At 42.2% G+C, this 21,581-nt stretch overlaps 3 protein-coding genes across 3 annotated transcripts; 2 read left to right on the forward strand and 1 right to left on the reverse strand.

Moving 5' to 3' along the window:
* Position 1: 1 nt before the first annotated feature.
* On the forward strand, positions 2-10,640 carry LOC135343711 (DNA repair and recombination protein RAD54B-like). The gene is made up of 24 exons (XM_064540708.1): positions 2-200; positions 311-719; positions 999-1,053; positions 1,161-1,248; positions 1,452-1,533; positions 2,983-3,056; positions 3,180-3,257; positions 3,435-3,589; positions 3,819-3,866; positions 3,945-4,026; positions 4,402-4,482; positions 4,740-4,889; positions 5,022-5,078; positions 5,292-5,346; positions 5,406-5,512; positions 5,671-5,743; positions 5,891-6,126; positions 6,360-6,515; positions 6,802-6,928; positions 7,533-7,639; positions 7,919-7,984; positions 8,407-8,625; positions 10,107-10,154; positions 10,394-10,640. Exons 1-24 carry the CDS (start codon positions 75-77, stop codon positions 10,526-10,528), a joined length of 2,814 nt encoding a protein of 937 aa, XP_064396778.1. The 5' UTR covers positions 2-74; the 3' UTR covers positions 10,529-10,640.
* A 1,724-nt stretch (positions 10,641-12,364) lies between these two features.
* LOC135343715 (paired box protein Pax-1-like) lies at positions 12,365-18,537 on the forward strand. The gene is made up of 6 exons (XM_064540716.1): positions 12,365-12,638; positions 13,048-13,952; positions 16,499-16,641; positions 17,313-17,451; positions 17,660-17,839; positions 18,038-18,537. The coding sequence occupies exons 1-6, from the start codon at positions 12,439-12,441 to the stop codon at positions 18,088-18,090; spliced, it is 1,620 nt and encodes a 539-aa protein (XP_064396786.1). The 5' UTR covers positions 12,365-12,438; the 3' UTR covers positions 18,091-18,537.
* Positions 18,538-18,708: 171 nt separating this feature from the next.
* LOC135343722 (ribulose-phosphate 3-epimerase-like) lies at positions 18,709-21,006 on the reverse strand. The gene is made up of 5 exons (XM_064540727.1): positions 20,770-21,006; positions 20,453-20,622; positions 19,891-19,937; positions 19,330-19,551; positions 18,709-18,951 (listed from the first exon to the last, which is right to left on the reverse strand). Exons 1-5 carry the CDS (start codon positions 20,898-20,900, stop codon positions 18,847-18,849), a joined length of 675 nt encoding a protein of 224 aa, XP_064396797.1. The 5' UTR covers positions 20,901-21,006; the 3' UTR covers positions 18,709-18,846.
* Positions 21,007-21,581: the final 575 nt, after the last annotated feature.

The following is a 21,581-nucleotide window of genomic DNA, read 5'->3' on the forward strand; positions in this document are numbered from 1 at the left end:
TTAAATTTACGACCATAATTCCTGTCTCGAGAAGGCTCTTTGAATTCTCGGATTTCTCTTCTGACCAAGGAACAATGCGACGCTCTGCAGCTCCCTCAACAAATCCTGCTGCCAAGAAGCTACGATTCCAGCCTCCATTTGCAACCCAAACCAACCCCATACCTCTCACATCAAGCAACAAAACTAACCAGCAGGTTCAAGTAAGAATTATGCGATTGAATGTTTGTATACGTATACCAGGCTAGTTAGATCTAGTCCTATAAAATTCCGCTTAATTTGTTGAGTAAGTGCTCCCGTTGTCCTTCCGCAGGCCCTACAAGTCAAAGATGAATCCTCTTCAAGGAACGCTCTTCGCTCTTTGCTCCAGGCCATTCGAGACCCTAGCATCAAAGAGTGTACAAATCCTCTCCCCAGTAACAAAGTATCTGAAGACGAAGACCAAATGTATACTGTACCAAATTTCAATACAACGACGGTAGCCACAAAACAAGTTAATGTTTCTAATGAACACGTTTCTCTATCGAGAGGAATACCTTCCATCAGCACTCCAGAATGTAGCTCAGGGACTGGTGGATATGAGGGTCCATGCAAACTGGAGCAAAGGACAGACTCTGCGGATACTGGGAATGCTAATGAAGAATCGAGTGGTGCAACCAAGTACTACAGTGTCATGTGGTGTAAGATGTCCAAGAAGAAACACAAGAGATGGGAGGAAGATGGTATGACATCATAATTATAGTATGTCAATGCATGTCCAGTGACGTGAGTGTATTATATATACAGTGGAACCCCATTATAACCTTTGGAGAGCAATTTGACTATACTTAATACACATACCATTATAATTACAGAGGTGCCTTGTTTTGTACTGAAGTTGCTCATTTGGTGCCTGGCCTTTATATCGCAGTTGGCCTTTCTTCAGGGGTGGCCGTAAAGAGGGGCTCCACTGTAATCCAATTTGAGCGAGATATTGCATTTATGGTGATCTGTTTCTATAGCTGTCCTGATTGTCCACAAGACCAAAGTGACCATCAAGGATATGGAGGGAAAACAGTAAATATCCGTAACGTTAAAAATCCTATAATTAATTATTTTGATATCCCATTTTTTGTTGCTACGTTACATGTACATGTATCCCCGCCCCCCTCCCCCTGATGCAGTATTGGTGGTGCGAGTGGGTACAGATCGAGTGAGGTGACTGGACTGACGGAGGGGAGCACTCTCGCTGTGGGGGGCAAGGAAGTCGAGGTACCTACAATTGTGTGCACCTGCAACAGGTCCTTAGCAGCACTGCTTGCTATAGTTGCTGATTAGTTACCAATTAACACATTGCCACTGACTATTATTGCATGTACATTCGTTGCTGTGTGTTAATATTCTTGAGATAACAGTTAGAAGCGTTCCCTTTGCCCTTCATGCTTTAGAGCCTAAGAAATACAATATGCATGTAGATTATGAGTGAGATCAGTGCTGAGCAATGGAGTAGTGGAAGGTGCTTCACTGGAGCCAGTGCTGGGACCACCTCCATAACTAGTGAGTGTGTGTGTGCTTCACTGGGACCACCTCCATAACTAGTGAGTGTGTGTGTGCTTCACTGGGACCACCTCCATAACTAGTGAGTGTGTGTGTGTGCTTCACTGGGACCACCTCCATAACTAGTGAGTGTGTGTGTGTGCTTCACTGGGACCACCTCCATAACTAGTGAGTGTGTGTGTGTGCTTCACTGGGACCACCTCCATAACTAGTGAGTGTGTGTGTGCTTCACTGGGACCACCTCCATAACTAGTGAGTGTGTGTGTGTGCTTCACTGGGACCACCTCCATAACTAGTGAGTGTGTGTGTGTGCTTCACTGGGACCACCTCCATAACTAGTGAGTGTGTGTGTGTGCTTCACTGGGACCACCTCCATAACTAGTGAGTGTGTGTGTGTGCTTCACTGGGACCACCTCCATAACTAGTGAGTGTGTGTGTGTGCTTCACTGGGACCACCTCCATAACTAGTGAGTGTGTGTGTGCTTCACTGGGACCACCTCCATAACTAGTGAGTGTGTGTGTGCTTCACTGGGACCACCTCCATAACTAGTGAGTGTGTGTGTTCACTGGGACCACCTCCATAACTAGTGAGTGTGTGTGTGCTTCACTGGGACCACCTCCATAACTAGTGAGTGTGTGTGTGCTTCACTGGGACCACCTCCATAACTAGGGAGTGTGTGTGTGCTTCACTGGGACCACCTCCATAACTAGGGAGTGTGTGTGTGCTTCACTGGGACCACCTCCATAACTAGGGAGTGTGTGTGTGCTTCACTGGGACCACCTCCATAACTAGTGAGTGTGTGTATGCTTCGCTGGAGCCAGACCTAGTGAATGCATGCATGCTTCGCTGGAGCCAGACCTAGTGAATGCATGCATGCTTCGCTGGAGCCAGACCTAGTGAATGCATGCATGCTTCGCTGGAGTCAGACCTAGTGAATGCATGCATGCTTCACTGGAGTCAGACCTAGTGAATGCATGCATGCTTCACTGGAATCAGATGCACTGGAATGTACAGTATAGTTGCCTATACTCCTATTCATGTACTCCTGGTATTAGTTATTGGAGTCAATAGCTGTGTGGACCTAATTATGTGGTAAAACTCACTAGCTTTAATCTGCATGGCTTCACTGTGCAATACAATACAATGTGCTTCCACTGGTTTCTTTAATTGCTCAAACAACACTGTACCTTATATGTATATAACTACCGTATAGCGGGCAATTTTCGTGGGGTAAAATATTTGTTATTTTCGTGGGCAAGCTGACCTCCACGAAATTTTAACGTAGGCGTGGCTTACCGGAACGTAGGAATGCCGTGCAGCCACGAGACTAAACGAAATTTTACTCACGAAAACCACCGTTTCTCAAGTTGAACAAATTTTTTACCCCACGAAAACCTGCTACACAGTATAATTTTTACGTACCTGTACGTGAATTATTGTTTCTATAGGCCCTGTTATAGGTGCTCCTAACAAGAAGTATGTGAATCCATCTCTCAATGGCGCTGCTCCCTTCAAGGGAAAGGTACCCACTAGCTTCTGCTGTAACAAATTCTTGCCAACAAAACTGACTGCAAGTCTTACATGTACTGCAGTAGTATACATTATACTTTTGTTTCTTTAGAAGTATGTTTTCCTCCCATTGTAGTCAAAGGTAATGCAGCCTCTGTTTGATCCCACTATTCCTGACGCCCTCGTCATGCCCCGACCACATGCCCTACATCAGGTGATCCATTCCCTCGATCACTAAACTAGATTATTATGCCATAATTAAACGCATTTATATGAGTGAGAAGCTGTCTTCAATCTTTCATACATGTATTAGCTTCATCCTTTAATTATGTAAGGTACAAAATGTGACAAATGCAGAAAACAAACTTTCATTTTGTAAACTATTCCCCAGATGTCTCACAATCGTGATGCTGCCCAATTGGTGGATGTGGTGTTGGACTCTCGTCTCTCCTACCACCTGCGGCCACACCAGAGAGAGGGGGTGCTCTTCCTCTACGAGTGCGTCATGGGACTCAGAGATTTCAACGGACAAGGGGCCATTTTAGCGTCAGTACACACACACACACACACACACACACACACACACACACACACACACACAAACACACACACGCACACACACGCACACACACTAATACATTTAGAAGCCTTATGTGTTTTGTAGCTAGTACATAATTATAGATCATACTCCTTGCATATCGATTCTATGTTTTGTGTTTCATTTTAATCATGTTAGCTGTTAGGTCTAGCTTCAACATTATCCTCTCATACTCAGAGATGAGATGGGTCTTGGCAAGACGCTCCAGTGCATCTCCCTCCTCTGGTAAGTCATCAGTCCCCCTTCCCCCCCTCTCTCTTCCCTTCTCTGGTTATTGTGACCACTCTCCACCCCCCCTTACAGGACATTGCTGAAGCAAGGGCCGTACGGACGAGTCCCAGTGGTCAAGAAGGTTCTCATTATCACACCCGGTAGTCTAGTCAAGGTGAGCCGAGTGAAACTGATGTTGAGTACCAAAAATGCCACCACCCTCTTTATATATATATAATTATTTTACCGTATAACTGGAAAATTTGGCGGATGAGCCATTTGAACGTAATTGACGGTTTTTAATTTGGCGTCTCAGGCGTGGTTACTGCTGCAATGACATTGTGTCCGCCGGAAAATTTGGCAATCTTTGGTAAAATCTACCAAATCGCCAAATTAAAACACTCAGCAAAATTTCCAGTTATACGGTATAAGATTATAGTATTATACCTTGTTGCCCATTACCCTCTGGAGATGCACAATATGTGCCTCACAATATGTGCCTGTACTCTCTCTATTATTTTATATTAAGAGTGTGAGTGATTGTCTACAGAATTGGGAGACAGAGTTTCGCAAATGGCTTGGCCCAGAGAGGTTGAGAGTGTTTGCAGTGTCTACCGAGAACAGAGCCGTGGTGAGTGGTTCCTTTACATGTATCTGCTGTAGCAATTCTGGCGTATAAGATCCATCTCTATGAATCTATGTAGTCTACTTGAGCAGTGGAATGCTTTCCCAATACATGTAGCATCATTTATCATCAGTAAGAGTATAGCCTCAGGCAATTTAATATTAATGTGTGTACACCATGTATTCCATATCATAGCAATCTACAAGTACAAGCAAAATTATGGTTACAGTAATCTTTACTATGTATGATCTACTGTGTCTCAGGAATTCCTCAAGACTCAGTTGTACCCTGTGCTCATCATCAGCTATGAAATGTTCATCAGATCACAAGAGCTCCTCTCCAAAGTCAAGTTTGACATTGTTGTGTGCGATGAAGGACATCGACTAAAGAATAGCAACTCAAAAACTACACTAGTGAGTTATCAATCTTGTAGCAACTTGTTGATGGCTTGTTCAGATAATATAAACGAATTTCTATAGACTTTCATTATTAATTGTCTGCATGGTGTTGCATGAAAACTTTACCTGTCAAACCATCCAACACAGATGCTCATGGGTCTACCAGTTCGCAGAAGGATTGTTCTAACAGGCACTCCAATACAGGTTGGCTGTGAGCACACTACACACTCAGTAGTTTATGCTACCATTTCCAAGGGCGTATAAAAGAAGAGAGGGCATGCCTCGATTCCAGGCCGCATTTTTAATCGGCCTGGAATCGAGGCTAGCAACTCACTATCTAGTGGACGTATGTTACTTACTGTATGTGTTGTCCATGAGGCTGTATCTTATTTTTAAATTTTACTTTTCTTGTTTCAGAACGACCTGCAAGAGTTCTATTCTATAGTGGAGTTCTGTAATCCAGGAGTACTAGGTTAGTTGATGCTCATGTAGGAATGACCTCTGACCCCCATCCACCCCCCTCTCTCCCAGGCAGCTATGGTGCATTCCAGAAGGTGTACGAGCAGCCAATCGTCCGCTCCCAACAGCCCGAGGCCACACCCCCTGAGAGGGAGGTGGGGGAAATGAGAGCAAAAGAGGTGCATTGTGTATATGGGTGTACAATTGCTATAGTTACAGCTCTGTATATGCACAATCATGTATGTGATATGATTCGTTAGTTCTGTTTTGGTTAGGGTAATGAGTTTCAAAAGGCTGTACTAATTATTTTATTTGGTCCCCCCCCCCCCTCCCTCAGCTGAGAAGACTCACCTCATTGTTCTGTATCCGGAGGACCCAGGAAGTCAATAAGAGATATCTACCTCCAAAAGGTACGGTATATGTGCCTGCTTGTACATGTAGAGTATATATAGACATATACGTACATATGAAAGTTTTTTGAATGGATAGCTCTCACCGATATGTATGAGAAAATAGTATTTATAATATGTTTATATGTGCATACCTCTTCCTCACAGTTGAGAGTGTAGTTTTTTGCCAGATGAGTCCACTCCAGCTCTCCGTCTATCGTCAGCTCCTCAGCTCAAAGCTGATTGGTTCGTGTCTCCGCCGGGAGTGTGACTCCTCCCCCCACCTGCAGTGTATAAGTGCGCTGAGGAAGGTGGCCAATAGTCCCGGGCTAGTGGTGTCGGCAGCTAGGGGCGTGGCACTAACGGAGGAACAGCTGGAGGGGACGAATATGGACCAATCTGAGGTAGGCAGTTTGATGAAGTGTGTATGTGATCACAGTGAGGTCATTTAGTCAGGACTTGGCCTTGATGTGAAATGATTTCTGTAGTTTGTGCATGTGTTTATGAATTCTTGATACTCATATGTACCTGAACCCTTAACCCTGAACCTATGACCTTCTTTTGTACTAAATGGTTCAGCTGCTTTATGCACATCATTGTATTAATTCTGTTCATGTATGTGTGTGTGTGTGTCCAGATTGACAGCTCTTTGTATCACGGTGTGTTGGAGCTGCTGCCAGACATCTCGTCTGATATCGAGCACTCTGGGAAACTACTGGTCCTCTTTGAAATGCTTCAGCAACTTCACTCCTCCTCTCGAGAGAAGATTGTCGTTGTCTCCAACTTCACACAGGTACTATACATTTGTACTTAAGAAAACTATGTGATAGCGGATAGAGCACCGTAAGAAATGCCTTTTAGATGAAGTTGAGTGCTAAATGTTCATTTCACATTTAGATCTTTGATTTAAATCTTTCTAAGACCTACTAAATATACAACTAGAGAAGACGAATGTACATAATAATTTTGAATTGGACCACTCTTGACGGTTATACTCATAGATATAGCTTTGTGCTACATGTACAAAATGCAACATTCAGTGATTCTGATATAATAATTGTTCCTCTCCCCACTACTAGATGCTCAATATTATCCAGTCCCATTGTGAGGGGTGTGGCTACAAGTTCCTCCGTCTGGATGGCTCCACCCCCTCCAGCAAGAGGCAGGCTCTCATAGAGAGATTCAATAACAAGCATTCACCAGAAAGTGAGGACAGTTCCTAGCAGCACATACCGTATTATAGCGGGTATATTTCGAGGGTATAAATGTTCGTGGTTTTCGCTGATCAAGCGTCTACCACAAACATTTATACCAGCAAATTTAATATCGCATGCATGCATGCATGCTGCAGAAAGGCTGCTATTCCACGAAAATTAAATTCGCGAAAACCTTTCAAACGGTCATTCCGTGAAAGTTTATACTCTCGAAATATACCTGCTATACGGTACGTACACTGTACATGCAATATAAACCTGTTTTGGTAGCTACCTTTGACTGCCCATACGTATATAACTTAATTGAGATAGGATTGTCCAATTTCTAACTTTTAACTTTTGTCATTCCAATCCTTTGACTAGTGAACATGTACAAATTATAATTTTGCTCTCAAATGTTGTACATTATTTTGGTGCTTCTTAGCCACTCCTTCAAACCAAAGTAGGTTTACTTGTACACATAACGCAACAATTATGTTTGGAATGCCTGTGTTTAGAATGCCTAGCTAGTTCAGCAATGCGTTGAATACACAGTCCACTCCCTATCATACGCACCCCATCCCCTCCCTATCATATGCACCCTGTGCACCCTGCAGCTGTGTTCCTGCTCAGCTCCAAGGCGGGAGGGGTGGGGCTTAACCTCATCGGAGCCTCCAGGCTTATCCTGTACGACGTGGACTGGAACCCCGCTAATGACCTACAAGTGAGAACACAATAGCTAGACTAGCTACTACGTATCAGTATATACTTACATGCCAAGGTTTGGGTTTAAATTTCAGCTACTAACAGTGAAACTCTGTCTCGAAAAAAAAAACATTTGCAAGAAAATGATTCCAATGATCCTTAACAATTATTTGTTGCACTGTATTCAATCCATGGGTATGTATGTATGTATAGGTGCACTGTTTGTGTTTATGTGTTATGGGATTTCTAGATTGCTTACTTTTGGTTTTGTGACTGTGCATGCTCCCTCCCACCCCAGGCCATGGCACGAGTATGGAGGGACGGTCAAGAGAGGAGGGTTCACATCTACCGACTACTGGCCACTGTAATATTACACTTTGGGTGTTTTTGTAACCTCTTAATTAAGTTTCGTGGCTGAGCAGTCAAGAGGAGTCAATGTTTGTCATATCGACCTTTATCAGCAATAGCCATCAATTAGTCAAATCTTACGAAATAGTCCACAGAATATTCCATACTGAAAAATATGCTTCCTTTGTCTTCCATTCCATACCAAGGGTACCGAGTTCACTAGTGTACAAGTTTTAAGTGGCATCTTAGTACGACAAATTAACAAAATTAAGCCCTTTTCGATTACTTCTCTACTTTCCTTAGTGACCAATCCTAGTATACATTGTATCACTGCAATTGTTTTTGTGGTCTAGTAGTAGTCTCGTGATACCAGCCGATTCTCATTAGTAGCGTGGGAGGGAGAGACCCCTAGTAGTTATTCTATGCACATACATACAGGGCACCATTGAGGAGAAGATCTACCAGCGCCAGATCAGTAAGCAGGGACTTAACTCAGTGGTGGACTTCAACAAAAGTGAGGCTGGTGATACGTGTAGCAGCTCCTCTGCCAAGTTCTCTCTGGAGGAGCTCAAAGACTTGTTCACACTTCGAGAGACTACACTCTGCGATACTCACGACCTACTCGAGTGCACCTGCACAGAGCAGAGCAGTGAGGAGGTGTGTCTGTTCATTACAGTACGACTGTAGTATAGCCTTGGGGGTAACATTATTTTGCTGATTTACATTAAGAAAGGATACGTCTTTTCTGCTTTTAAAAATGGTTCGAATGCCCACAGTAAATACCTACATGTAGCTTGTAAGAATTGTCTGAATTCTATGGAAAGTAACATAATAAGTGTTTATAGAATATTAGAATGTGTTCAAGGTAAGCTAGTCCATTGTGATATTAGTACATGTAGTAACTACATATATTCGACAGATACTGGTAATTCGTATGTGTGTGGTAGTCGTGTGTAGTAACGTAAATTGCATCTGGTCTTGTTAGTAACGTAAATTGCATCTGTACTAGGAATTTGCATGTAATTGATTAGTTTACACCGATACAGTTGATGTTTAGCCACTAATTATAAGCTTGTCATTTTTAACCTCGTTATGGGTTAACAATTAAGTGTAATTATAATTACTGGCCCAACAAAAAGTGCAGGGTCTGACTTTTGGGATAGATTTGCTAACCCGGGCCTTTATACATGTAGGTTTAGAGTCTTCCTACGGTACTGTATATAGACACACTAATATAGAGCCTATGTACGTCTGGTCCTCCTACATGTACTCAACGTCTTATACAATGTAATTACTGGCCCAATAAAAAAAGGATGTAGGGTCTGACTTTTGAATAGATTTATTATAAACTCTCGTAAGCTTAGAGTCCTCTAGCCTTGTCTCTATGAACCTGTGTAGTCACCAGTCGTTCGTTATCTGAAAGAACGCCTGATCAAGTTCCAATGTGCAACTTGTCTAATTGGTCCAGGAATTTCTTGGACCGATAATTGCCCGCACAAGGTGTATTACCCATGAATATCATTATGATGCTGTAAACCGCTGACTCAGCTAGACGAGTTGCATATTGGAACTTGACCAGGCGTTCTTTCAGATAACGAACGGCTGGTCTTGAGGCTAGTAGTCACTTAAGCATAGAATACGTATTCCCACACAGCAATAGCACCTAGCTTCAATCCCACGTCCACTTCCTCTGAGAGATGGGCTTGCTCTAGCTGTATAGATATACTAGAGCCTAATTAATTCAACGTCTTATACAATGTAGGTGCTTCTAGCTAAATATAAATAAGTAACATACATTCTTGTTTGCGCATGAGAGTGTAGTAGTTGGGCTAGTACATTTCCTGGTGTATAGAAAGAAATTTAAAATTAGTTTTGTTTTGGATGTCTGTCAAAGCATTAGGATACGCTCGTTAGACATGATCGCTGAGCACTTAATGACCCTGTGAACTTTGACAAAGGTGACCGGATACACACAACACACATACTGTCCTTTTCCCTTATCCAGTACACAGTGTCCTTATCCAGTGCACAGTGAACTAAGAGTACATGCCCACATTCTTGCTAATTGGTGTACTCTACTGAAACTGCACATTCACTGTTCTACTGCATACTGTGCATTTAATGATCTGTTTCTACAGGATGACACCACTACTGCCGTCATGGATACAAGAACTGGGGGCTCAAAGGTGACCCTGTTCTCTTGTGTGTAATTGCATAAAGACAATATTAAATTTTACTACCTGAAAATGGCATGAACTTGTCCGTAGATATTACTCTTCACCAAACACATGCCCTTCTCTTTTCTTAAAAGCTATAATAATAATTATGTACGTAAGTATACATAGCTGCTATAAGCCTAAAAGCCATTTCTTTGATCTCATTTTGTACATGCGTACACTCTTTTAATCGTTCTTTATTGCCATAGAATCCTTTGGTGACTGAGCTGCTCAAGTGGAAGCATTTCCAAACACCCATTGACCAAACTTCTCTGTGTGACGACCTTCTCCTTCAAGCAGCTAGCAACATAACATTTGTCTTTCAGACTGAAACCTCGTTGTAAAATATTAAACCAACCATACATACATCGCTCGAATTCAGACTCTGGCACTCTTCATTTATTCATCAGACTACTTGTACGTTGGCCAAAAATCAACTTATTTTGAGTATTGTTGTACAGATCGATGTACATGCATGCATTAACTTCGATTCCAGGCCGCAAGGAAAGATAATTTAATTTGCAGGGCTGTGTACAGAATTTTAATAAATTATTACGGTGCTATATGCAGGAATTAGAATGTTTCACGTAATTATAAGTGCTATACAGTACAGAGGGTTAGGTTAGGGGGAGAGACTCTTTCCAATGGTTTCCAATGGCCTGGAGTCGAGACTAATGCACGTATGTGTATGACATGTGCTTGTGTGTGTGACTCAAGTTAATGGCACTCGGAGCATGCGGTATGTATAATTTGGGTAATCATGCATGACCACTAATTGCACTTATCACACTTGTAATAATCACAACAGAGACCTCCCCACAAATAAAGAGTTTATATTGTGGTTGGTGGGAGTTGTGTGGGAGTAACAATGAGGGGGAGTAGGATCATACAGCAGGTGGCATTTGTTGTTTTACAGGTTTCTATGGACACCAATTTCACTGCTCTTAGGGTGCATTTTACAGATATCTTAAACAATCTTAATTGGGTCCTGTGTTGGCATGGCAAAGGATTCTACCCATTGACCATTGTTTGTACAGTCTAGAGCACTTTCATCAAGTTCTTTTGACAGTGGGAAAGGCATGCAATTGAAGGTGGCCAACTGATGCTGGGAATGCCTGGTACTCATTACTTCTTTTCAATTGTATATTCCAATTCCTGATCGGATTTGGAGATCGAAAATTATAAAATTGCTATTTTGTTACTTAGTAAAGGTAGTATTCATAAACTAGCTATCCGCTGTTTAGGTTAATTGGTAAATTTCTGCCGAGAAGATGTGATCAATAGATCAAATAAGTGAGCAACAATTCACGCTATAAAGAAATTATATAAATTATAGTTGCGAGTACCAGCTACACAATTATGATAATGGATATGTGAGCTGACACTATAAGATGAAGGTTCACTTGCTTAATAACCGTGACGTTCCAAAGCGATAACACATCCAATAGACACAGCTATAAGTGATATGGTAACCATGCACTCACTCAGTTTAGATAAGCTGGGCAATAGCTCACGATGGAACTGGAAGTGTGTATGAGTCTCTTGACGTGTGGTCTCCGTGCGTGGGAGAATTCCAATCCTGTCGTTGTCAACATGTTTTCTTCTCTTACAGTCTACTTTGTTATCGCAAGGTGTTTACAGGTATTGGAACGTTACAGCTCCATGGAGATGCGGCATTTCTTCATCCCATTATCTATACCATTTCCTTGTGGGGGGGCTAATGGACCGGACTGCTATTGCAATGTGTTGTTCTTCCTCACACACTCGCCTTTGAAACTTACGTAATCCTCTTAAAATTTTATAGTTGAAAAAAGTTAGCCATATAATTATAAATGACCAGAATATAAAGTATGACACACCAGTGTTTATCGTGTAGTGTACATTACTAGTGGCAATTGTTACAAAAGCAAACCGCTTTCCTGTTGTGAAAATTCACTCTTTTATTACTACATGTGTCAAGGGGGGTATGCAGTTGTGTTTGAACTCACCAAGACTTGTTCATGCAGTAACAAAACTGTACAAGTACATATGTATACATGTACATAATTATACATGACTGTACAATTTTATTCCTAGAGTCTGTAAATGAACAACTAAGGCAATTTAACCACAGGTATGTAAACAATCCGAATCACATTCCATGCACAAATTTCCATTCCAAATCGGTGCAATTATAAGTCCACGTCTGGCAATCTTTCAGCTCTACTGGTCTGTAGCTGAATTCAACAGAGTGTAGCTAGATCAATAGTATAGTATGGCTGACACGCTAGCAATGAAGGCAAGCCGCGGGCAGGGCGGAGTGAACCAGCTTGGAGGCCTCTTCGTCAATGGAAGACCTCTCCCTGACCAAATCAGGCGCAAGATTGTTGAACTCTCGCATAGTGGAGTGAGACCGTGCGACATTAGCAGGCAATTGAGAGTGTCTCACGGATGTGTGAGCAAGATCCTTGGAAGGTGAGCTGAGATAATGTTCACCTTTTGAATATAAATGCATTGGAACATGATGGAACTGCTATCCACACATTCATCTACAAGCTGCAGCCAGATAAGTTGCTGATTTTTTGCACTAGCCATGTGCAGGGTTAGTCAACTGCAATGATATGGTCCATAGCTTCCTCAGCTGATTATTTGCGAAACAAACTTCTTTACGACCGATACGCTTGTGCAGGACCCAATTGTGTGCAAAGTCACACTATGCCCAATTGGCCTGGCAATCAACCGTATAGTAGAACTCTCTAGAAAAAATAAACAATCAACTAGCCAGCCGTTCAATGCATGCATGCAGCAGTACCTTGTAAGATAATTTTTTATTGGACTGTTATTCATAAAGTGTATATATTATATTCATTTTCACTTCATGCAGATTCTACGAGACTGGTTCAATCCGACCTGGAGTCATAGGAGGCAGCAAACCTAAAGTAGCTACTCCTGATGTAGTGACGAAAATCGAAGAGTACAAGCAAGAAAATCCGAGTATTTTTGCATGGGAGATTCGTGATCGCCTACTCCAGGAGGGAGCCTGTGACAAGAGCAACGTTCCATCAGTCAGCTCCATCAACAGGATCGTGAGAACCCGCACTCAACAGCGACAGAAGATGCTCCACGAAAAAGTGAACTATATGACCCCCCATCAAGTACCCCTTCTCCAAACTGACCACTCAATCGCTTACCCCGTCCTCCATGGAGAAGCTATTCACGCCGGCCATGTCGGCTTCATGACCCCTCATTACGGAAGTCTTCCGAGCTCTGGGCTTCTTCCACAGCAATCGTTTGTCAGCCAGAGCGCTCGAATGCCTCCACACTTTCCACACAGCACTAATGACGGTGGCATTATGCCTATGAGCATGCCTATCAATACAATGCCTAGTTATCCACCGTTGGAGCATCACTACATCGATGCTTCACAGTCTACAACCACAAAGATGCTCTCCCATGCGGCTGCTATCTCAACTAGTCGTGCACTAAACCACCACCCCACTGCATACTCGAGCGGCTACACTGTCCCCGTGGCTCAGATTCCACGTAGTCCTGATTCCACCGAGACTATTCACAGTCCTCATGGAAGCCTCCAGGCACTCAATAGCCCTCAGGGGACCACCGGCTATCAGTCTGTATGCAGTCCTGACGGAGGTATGTGTCAGTCTGGGGTCGTGAGCAGAGACGGAAGTAAATACGAGAGCAGGAGTGCACCTTCCCCCAACGTGCCTCTGGGTATGTGTGACAAGGCAGCCATGATGTCTCCAGGCTCTAGAGAGAAGACTGACGAAGGTGTGTTTGAGTAATTTACTGCACTTTGGGTTGCATTCTAGTGTTAATACATTATAGTATATTCTGCATGATAATTTAATTTTCACTGGGATAATGGAGGCCATGCAGTGATCTTATTATCTTGGTACGTGTTCTCATGGTGGTTGTGATAATTTTGGAAGTCTTGGAAGTTTATGGAAAAGTATAAGAAGCATAATGGTGATGTGGTACCAAAGTTATTCTTGAATCCGTACCATGACAATGGTGTGTCTTATCTGTGGTGTTGATCTCTATGGCTGTCTGTCAGTAGGAGGTTTTAAGCGGGGAAATGCCTCCTTGTCCACTTGAACTCCTACACATTATTATCAAACATTGTGGTCATCTCATTACTTAGCACTTAGGAGACAATTCTTACTTCCAGATGTCTTTTAAAATTCCATCCTCCATTATGCCTCAGTACTCCTCCACTGTATGTGGGTGTTTAGAGGATTATATAACATGTGAAGTTGATTGGTGATAATTAAAAATAGGTATACGAATTCACGTAATGTTTGATTTTTAGTCTATAGCATTTTTTGCTTTGATGCTAAGGACATAATAAACCTGGTGTGTACACAGTTTTACAGTAAGTCCTACTAGGGTAACACTTGTTTGGGTTAATGGTTTTTGTGTTTAGACTTTGCTACTCAATCTTAGAGAATTCATGTCTTGGATTCTGATGGTATGTAAACATTTTTTTAAAAGTGCACAAATTTAAATTGCCAAGAGGCTTTGCGAGCTAGCACATTTTTGTGTCTCGTTTTTTGCAAGTGTACACAGTCAAACCACATTTTGAACATCTGGCTGTGGCTATTGTCTCTTTAGCCATCAACTTCCTATAAATTATTGTCTCTGGCTGACATCTGTAAGGGCCCTGTGGTTGCTATCAGCTGGTAACCCGCTCTTTTAGTGGTCAATTCAGCTGGCTGGTCTCTGATAGCGGCTTGTCTTGGTTTACCTAGTTTTCATAGTTATCTGTGACCTAGCTCCAAAAGGGAGGCTGGTTATCATGGCGTGTGAAATCCTCTTGTGGGCAATGATCAGCTGCCTCCCTACTGTTCTCGTGAATCGTGTCTTTTTGTGAGCTAAAATGTGCACTGTAGCAAGGAGTACTTAGTACTACCACCTCTGCAATCATTTTAGGAAGTAACTATATTGAAACAAGCTTTTGTTTGGTTGAGTACATTTGTACAAATTTTGTGTGCTACGAATAAATTTTTACAGTATAAAGCTAGCTATGTTATTTCTGTTAGGCCAAAGCTCTAACTTAATTTGTTATTTCCATGAGATCGCTATAGCTAGCTTTGTATGGTATGATCAGTATAGTACTTCACAGCAGTGTTATGCTTATTAGTGAGCCCATTATGGAGCCGGCATGATGACTTCAGTGCCGAGTATTGCATGTGTCCTAATGGAATAGACGGCTTGTTCAACTACCCGTGACCAGTTATGTCTAACGGGGGAGTGAAGAGATGTTTGTAACTGTGATCCACTTTCCTGACCCTTTCACCACTATAAAGCATTTGTAAGGTCTTAGCTCCTTTCGTGGTAGCCATTGAGACTTTCAACTATCCATTGTAGTTAAGAAAAGTTAATCTGCTACACATTAATTTGTGTTGATGACTGCATGATGCTTACCATAAGTGCCTGCACTAGTAAAAACCCTGCAAGGCTTCTAGCAATTGGCTTTTCAAGTGTCTGGCTACATAATACTTGTTAGTTTAGTTTGAAGCACCTGAAAGACAACCTCAATCTCCAGCTCTGATAATGTGGCACCTGGCTTATCTCAAGAAGCCACTTACACTTACTACAAGTGGTTTATAAAGTACACAGTGAGGTACAGGCTCTTAATCTTATCTTCACACAATGGCTCTTGTAGGACACTTGTTTTTGTGCAAGAACCAGAACACGTACATAATTATTTTGCCTCCTTTTCTGCTAAAATTGCTGCATGTGCAGATATTGTTAGAGCATTTATTGTCTTAGGTTGTACAGGAGCCCTAGAAATTTAGCTCTTTCCAATTTTGTATGTTGTGGCTTCTTACAAAGAGAGGCAACTAGGCGGCAAATAATTATATTGCTCAGCACACTATTGACTAAAACTCATAGAGCTTGTCCTATCATATATCCGACACACTTGCGAATTGATTAGTCGTAAAGTCAGAGTAAGTTGTCCGTTACGAAAGCCACGGAAGCGATGAGCCTGCATGGTGATGTTTGCTCATTTCATTGAACAGCTATTCTACTGGCTAGTTCATGCTTGCTCATGCAGAGCTAGCTAGACATAGCAAACTTGTTAATCATATACCTAATGTTGCAGGGCCATTAGTGTGTACAAGCTGCAATTATTCTTTAGGGTATTCCTGTGATCTCATGCATGGGCATGTGTGTACACTCACACACATACTATACCACAACAAGAATTATCCCACAAAACCCAGTGAAGAGTAAGATTGTAATCATGGTCTTAATTTTGTATACGGTGTACAAGAGCACTCACCCCCCCCCCCACCCACACACACACACAGATGAGGACATGTTGGAGCCTTCCCACCTGACGGCTGCACAGTCCAAAGAGCTAGAGATGGTGTACATCAACTGCCCACGGCCTGACCCCTCCACACTTAACAAATTGGCTCAGAATCTTGATCTACCAGAAGCACACATTAAGGTGGGTACACCATTGCACTGCTCCAGGTCTGGTAATGTTGTAGAAGCTCCTATGTTCCTAATAATCATTAAATATCAAATGTACAAATTTAATTAAATGCGTAGAATAATTGTAATTCAAGTTAGAAATGGATGCTTTTAAGAGAGCCTTGTCAAATTTCTTGGAATAGTTAGTACTGAATTATGCAATCAAACGGCCTGTAATTTCACGCTTATTAAGCCTGAGTACCATCCTGGCTATGTTATCATTGCTCCTATAATTTGTCCCTTCATAATAATTATTATAACAAAGAAGGCTAATGGTTTCCATGGCAATACCAATTAGATGGTCTGGGAGAGTTGAAGTGATCGTTAATGACAGAATGTACAACAGTCCAAACTAGGGAACTAGTTTTTACAATTCCCATCTGTCTCATACATTAGGGTAATTCTCGCCATATCCGGAAACCTGTTTTACTCTCCCCCTAATGCAGTATCAGTAAATGAAATATAGACCAAATTGTAGTGCCGCCTGTGAAATGTTCTATAATTATAATTATGTGTATAACAGTGCATTGAAAATTGTGTTTCATTAAACGTAGATGCAGAAATATCTGCATTGTACATAAAGCCGTAATTATTTTGTTATTGTAATAAATAAATTTCACCATATGCAATTATTGTTCCCTCCAGGCATGGTTCACTTATCGCCAGACCACTGGCAACAAGGCTGTGTGGGAAGCCCCACCCACCAGCCCCACTTATTCAGACAATACAGCAGACAGTCTGCAACCCGACCACTTAAAAGAAGCCCCTCCCCTTCATGCAGCAGGTGAGCCAGACCACCCCCTGTTAGGTCAAGAGCGAGTGCTTTTTGTTGCATATAATAGCAGCAACACTGTAAAACATAACTATGCACAGATCTGTCAGTAATCGTACTATTCCATTATGGAAAGCTCTCCCCAGTTATAGTTGGTATAGTGTGTCTTAATTAACTCCTCTTGTTAGTGGTTTTGACATTATTCCCCTCCCCACTGTAGGTAATGCCTTGGCTAACAATGGAACCAGCTCTCCCACACACACCATCTTCATTGCCCATCCCCTCTACGCGGATGCCGGACACTACCAACTGGGCAAGTCGTGCAATGTCAGTGACAACAGAGTGAGCAGTACCTCCCCTAACTGGCCAGCAGCTCGTCCTTACCTCTCTTACCCTGCTCGTGAGTTGAAAGCAGCTAGGACACAATTTAAATTAAAGCTTGCCCACTTGTTTTATTTACGGGATTGAATTGCAACTCGTAAAGCCTCTCACATTGAATTGTTACCATAGTGACAGTGTGTACAAGACATGTCTCTCTTTGATCTATTGATAACACTCCGATATTTTCTTTACGTTTGATATTTCCTCGTCCCTCCAGCGTACCCCACTCACTCGTCATGTGACAACAGCTCGACTCTGCCCACTTGTTAAATCCGAACTCTACCCTGCAATGAATGAAGCGTGTACGAGCAGTTAGCCTAAGGCATTATAATTATTGCCTTTTTGCACGAATATTACCCACTTATCACTTTTTTTAGTAATGTACATACTCCGCATTAATCACTTGACGTACAATTTAACTATTATGATTTGAATCTCCAATCTCTTAATAATCATGTAGGCGCAAAAATAATGTGTGATCACTTTATACCTTTATTCACTTATACTGCTACTTTTAATATTAAACAAACCGTCTAAGACACTTCGTGAAGCCTGTGATATGTCAATGCTTACTTTCTGCTTTATTTGTGCATATCTTGCAAACTGTCACTTATTATACAGTTTTAAAGTTTTGTACGCAACTTTAATATCACTTTTGTAATGATGTATAATTATAATCGTAGTGAATTAAAATTACATTATATATCAGTACACACATACTTTAATTAAATACCGTATAGCGGGTAAGTTTCGTGGGGTAAAAAATTTGTTCAACTTGAGAAACGGTGGTTTTTGTGAGTAAAAATTTCGTTTAGTCTCGTGGGTGCACGGCATTCCTACGTTCCGATAAGCCACGCCTACGTTAAAATTTCGTGGAGGTCAGCCTGCCCACGAAAATAACAAATATTTTACCCCACGAAAATTACCCGCTATACGGTAACACAAAAAGTAGATTTGCTATGGCTTAAAATTACATGCACTGTATAAGTGTAGTTCGATTAAATTCTTGTCTAAAAAATAATAGTTTTAGTTGAGATATTTTTGAACAACAGTCCTGAGTTCTTGTATGACTGCCGCTGGATCTGGACTTTTCACGATGGCACTTCCCGAGACAATCATGTTGGCACCCGCCTGTGTGTGTGTGTGAAGGGTGAGGGTGGTGTGAGTGTGATGGTGGGAAGGGTGTGTGTGTGTGAAGGGTGGGGAGGGTGTGTGTTGTGAAGGGGGAGACGTAGGAACGTACTCGGATATGACTAAGCATAAGTGTGAATGTGTAAAAGGGGCCGGTAATGTGTTTGTTATTTCTCTAATTACACCAATTAAACTAAAGTCTATATCAGATTACTGTGTGTGGTTAGCCAATGACTTCCAGAATCAAGAACCGCAGTCCAATCACTGGAGAAACTTAATTACTGCTACAGTTTAAAGAGCTCAAACACTGTGGTACTACAAAAGCCACACACAGGAAACCAAGCATCCCCTTTAAATTACTATTTATAAAGTTCTCACTTTAGCAGCAGTGTCAATGGTCTTTGGAGACAGTCCTCCGTCCACCTCTATATCCAACCCGGGGTACTTTTGTCTCAGCAACTCCACTTTGGGCATCATGTCCGCCATGAATGATTGACCTCCGAACCCAGGCTCCACCGTCATTACGAGCACCATGTCCACTTGATCAACATAGGGTAACACTTTCTCGACAGGTGTTCCAGGCTTGATGGCAATACCCACCTTGTGTGTGTGTGGAGGGTAGGGGGGATATTATACATGTACATGTATGTGAGGTATGTACAGTGGAATCCATCTTAATGGCTACTCTTAATGAAACTTAAGGCCAAAACAGCGATATTATAATAATTATTATAAGCATCCAGGTCCCGAACGAAACAGTTGTGTACAAAACAACCTCATAACAAAAGCCACCTCTGTATAAGGGCTAAAACCTTGCTCCTCACCAATATAAAGGGGGTTTTATAGCTCTTTAGTTGTACAATAGACTAAAGATAGAACTGTGCGTGTATGCTTTCAGAACAAGTGTACCACACAACAAGCTACAATCAACCACCACACCTTCATGCCTTTGGCTCTAATTTGCTTGATCAGAGCAACAGGATCATCTGCATGGTGAAAACCAATCAATTGTGCTTTAATCAAAGTAATTCATTACATTATAAACGGGGAATGACACGCGGTCCTTGCCAGAACGCAATATTTTTAGATGGCAAATTTTCTGCTAATTTGGCTCATTCGCAAAGCTTTTTCACCAGCAAAATAATACGGTATACACAAACTAATCACGTACGACCTGGGGTGCCTGGTCTTAGGATTAGGAGAGGGGTTGTTCTACTACAGTATCACGCACTATGTATGACATGCTGAGCAAAGTAATAATAAGTGTACGTGCCTGTATCCTCCAAGTGGAAGGTGTACTAGTCAGCCTCAGCTACCCTAACCCTAACCCTATCCCTAGTACTGCTAATACAACTCTTGCCCTCGGGGTAATAACGAGTGTACGTGCCTGTAGCCTCCAAGTGGAAGGTGTACTAGTCAGCCCCAGCTACCCTAACCCTAACCCTATCCCTAGTACTGCTAATACAACTCTTGCCCTCGGGGTAATAACGAGTGTACATGCCTGTAGCCTCTAAGTGGAAGGTGTACTGGTCAGCCCCAGCATCGGCCATATCATCCACCCATTGCTCTGGAGCAGACACCATCATGTGGATGTCAAAGAACGAGTCTGGTAATTGCTTCCTCAGGGACTTCACCATGGTAGCTCCAAAAGTGATGTTTGGGACAAAATTTCTGTGTGGGTGTGTGGGGGGCAGTATTTTTTTAGTACACACGTCCACAATTCATATTGGTATAAGCTCTGTAAATTTTCATGTACAATCAACTGAGTCTGAGGTAACTATTATCAAATATCAGCTCATTTAAACAGAGCATGCTCACCCATCCATGACGTCCAGGTGGAGGTAGTCAGCTCCAGCCTCCATCACTCGCTTGCTCTCATCTCCCAGACACGCGAAGTCTGCATTCAAAATGGAGGGCCCTATCTTTGCTTGACATGTGCAGACCGACATCTTAGACTCAGCAGATCAGTAATACAGTTGGAGCTAGTTGTTTAGACTCTAGTTTAGGAAGGAGGAAGAAGGGCACACACACACCGGAAGCAAATTATTTTCTGCCACGCCTACAACGTCTTACTGGAGGGCGATTCTTTAGGGGGAAACAACTCTAGCTAATTAACCTTTGACCCATAAACCCACGTGGAGTACAAAAAGATGTCTCAACTCAGAAGTATCTTCCTTTCTTTCAACAAACTAACTGCAGTCCTTGAGCAGAAGATAACCTCACTGGTCACATCTTTGAGGCAATGGCAAGACAGTCGAGACAGTACTGGACCTTCTAATTGGCCTAGCCCTGCACTAAACGTTGCATTGAATGGACATAACGCAACCATAATGCAACCAAGTTTCTCTCAATCACCACTGGAGGAGTTTATTCTGTGGGCTGTCCCAAAGAAAAGAACGTCACACTCGAAGAAGCGAATGCGAATGGCTCACAAGTACCTCAAGCCAAAACATCATTACACAGTTTGCCCAAAGTGTACTAATCTAAAGTTACAACATGTTTTGTGTGGACACTGTTTGAAAGAAACACTGAAATTAACGGCACTCATGAGAAGAGAAGAAGTTGAGAACACTGCAACCAGAGACTAAACTTTGTCTATCTTGTCAGCATCATGTATTTTCGTAAGGTTC

The sequence above is a fragment of the Halichondria panicea genome, chromosome 11 (assembly GCF_963675165.1).
Source record: "Halichondria panicea chromosome 11, odHalPani1.1, whole genome shotgun sequence".
Taxonomy (NCBI): Eukaryota; Metazoa; Porifera; class Demospongiae; order Suberitida; family Halichondriidae; genus Halichondria; species Halichondria panicea.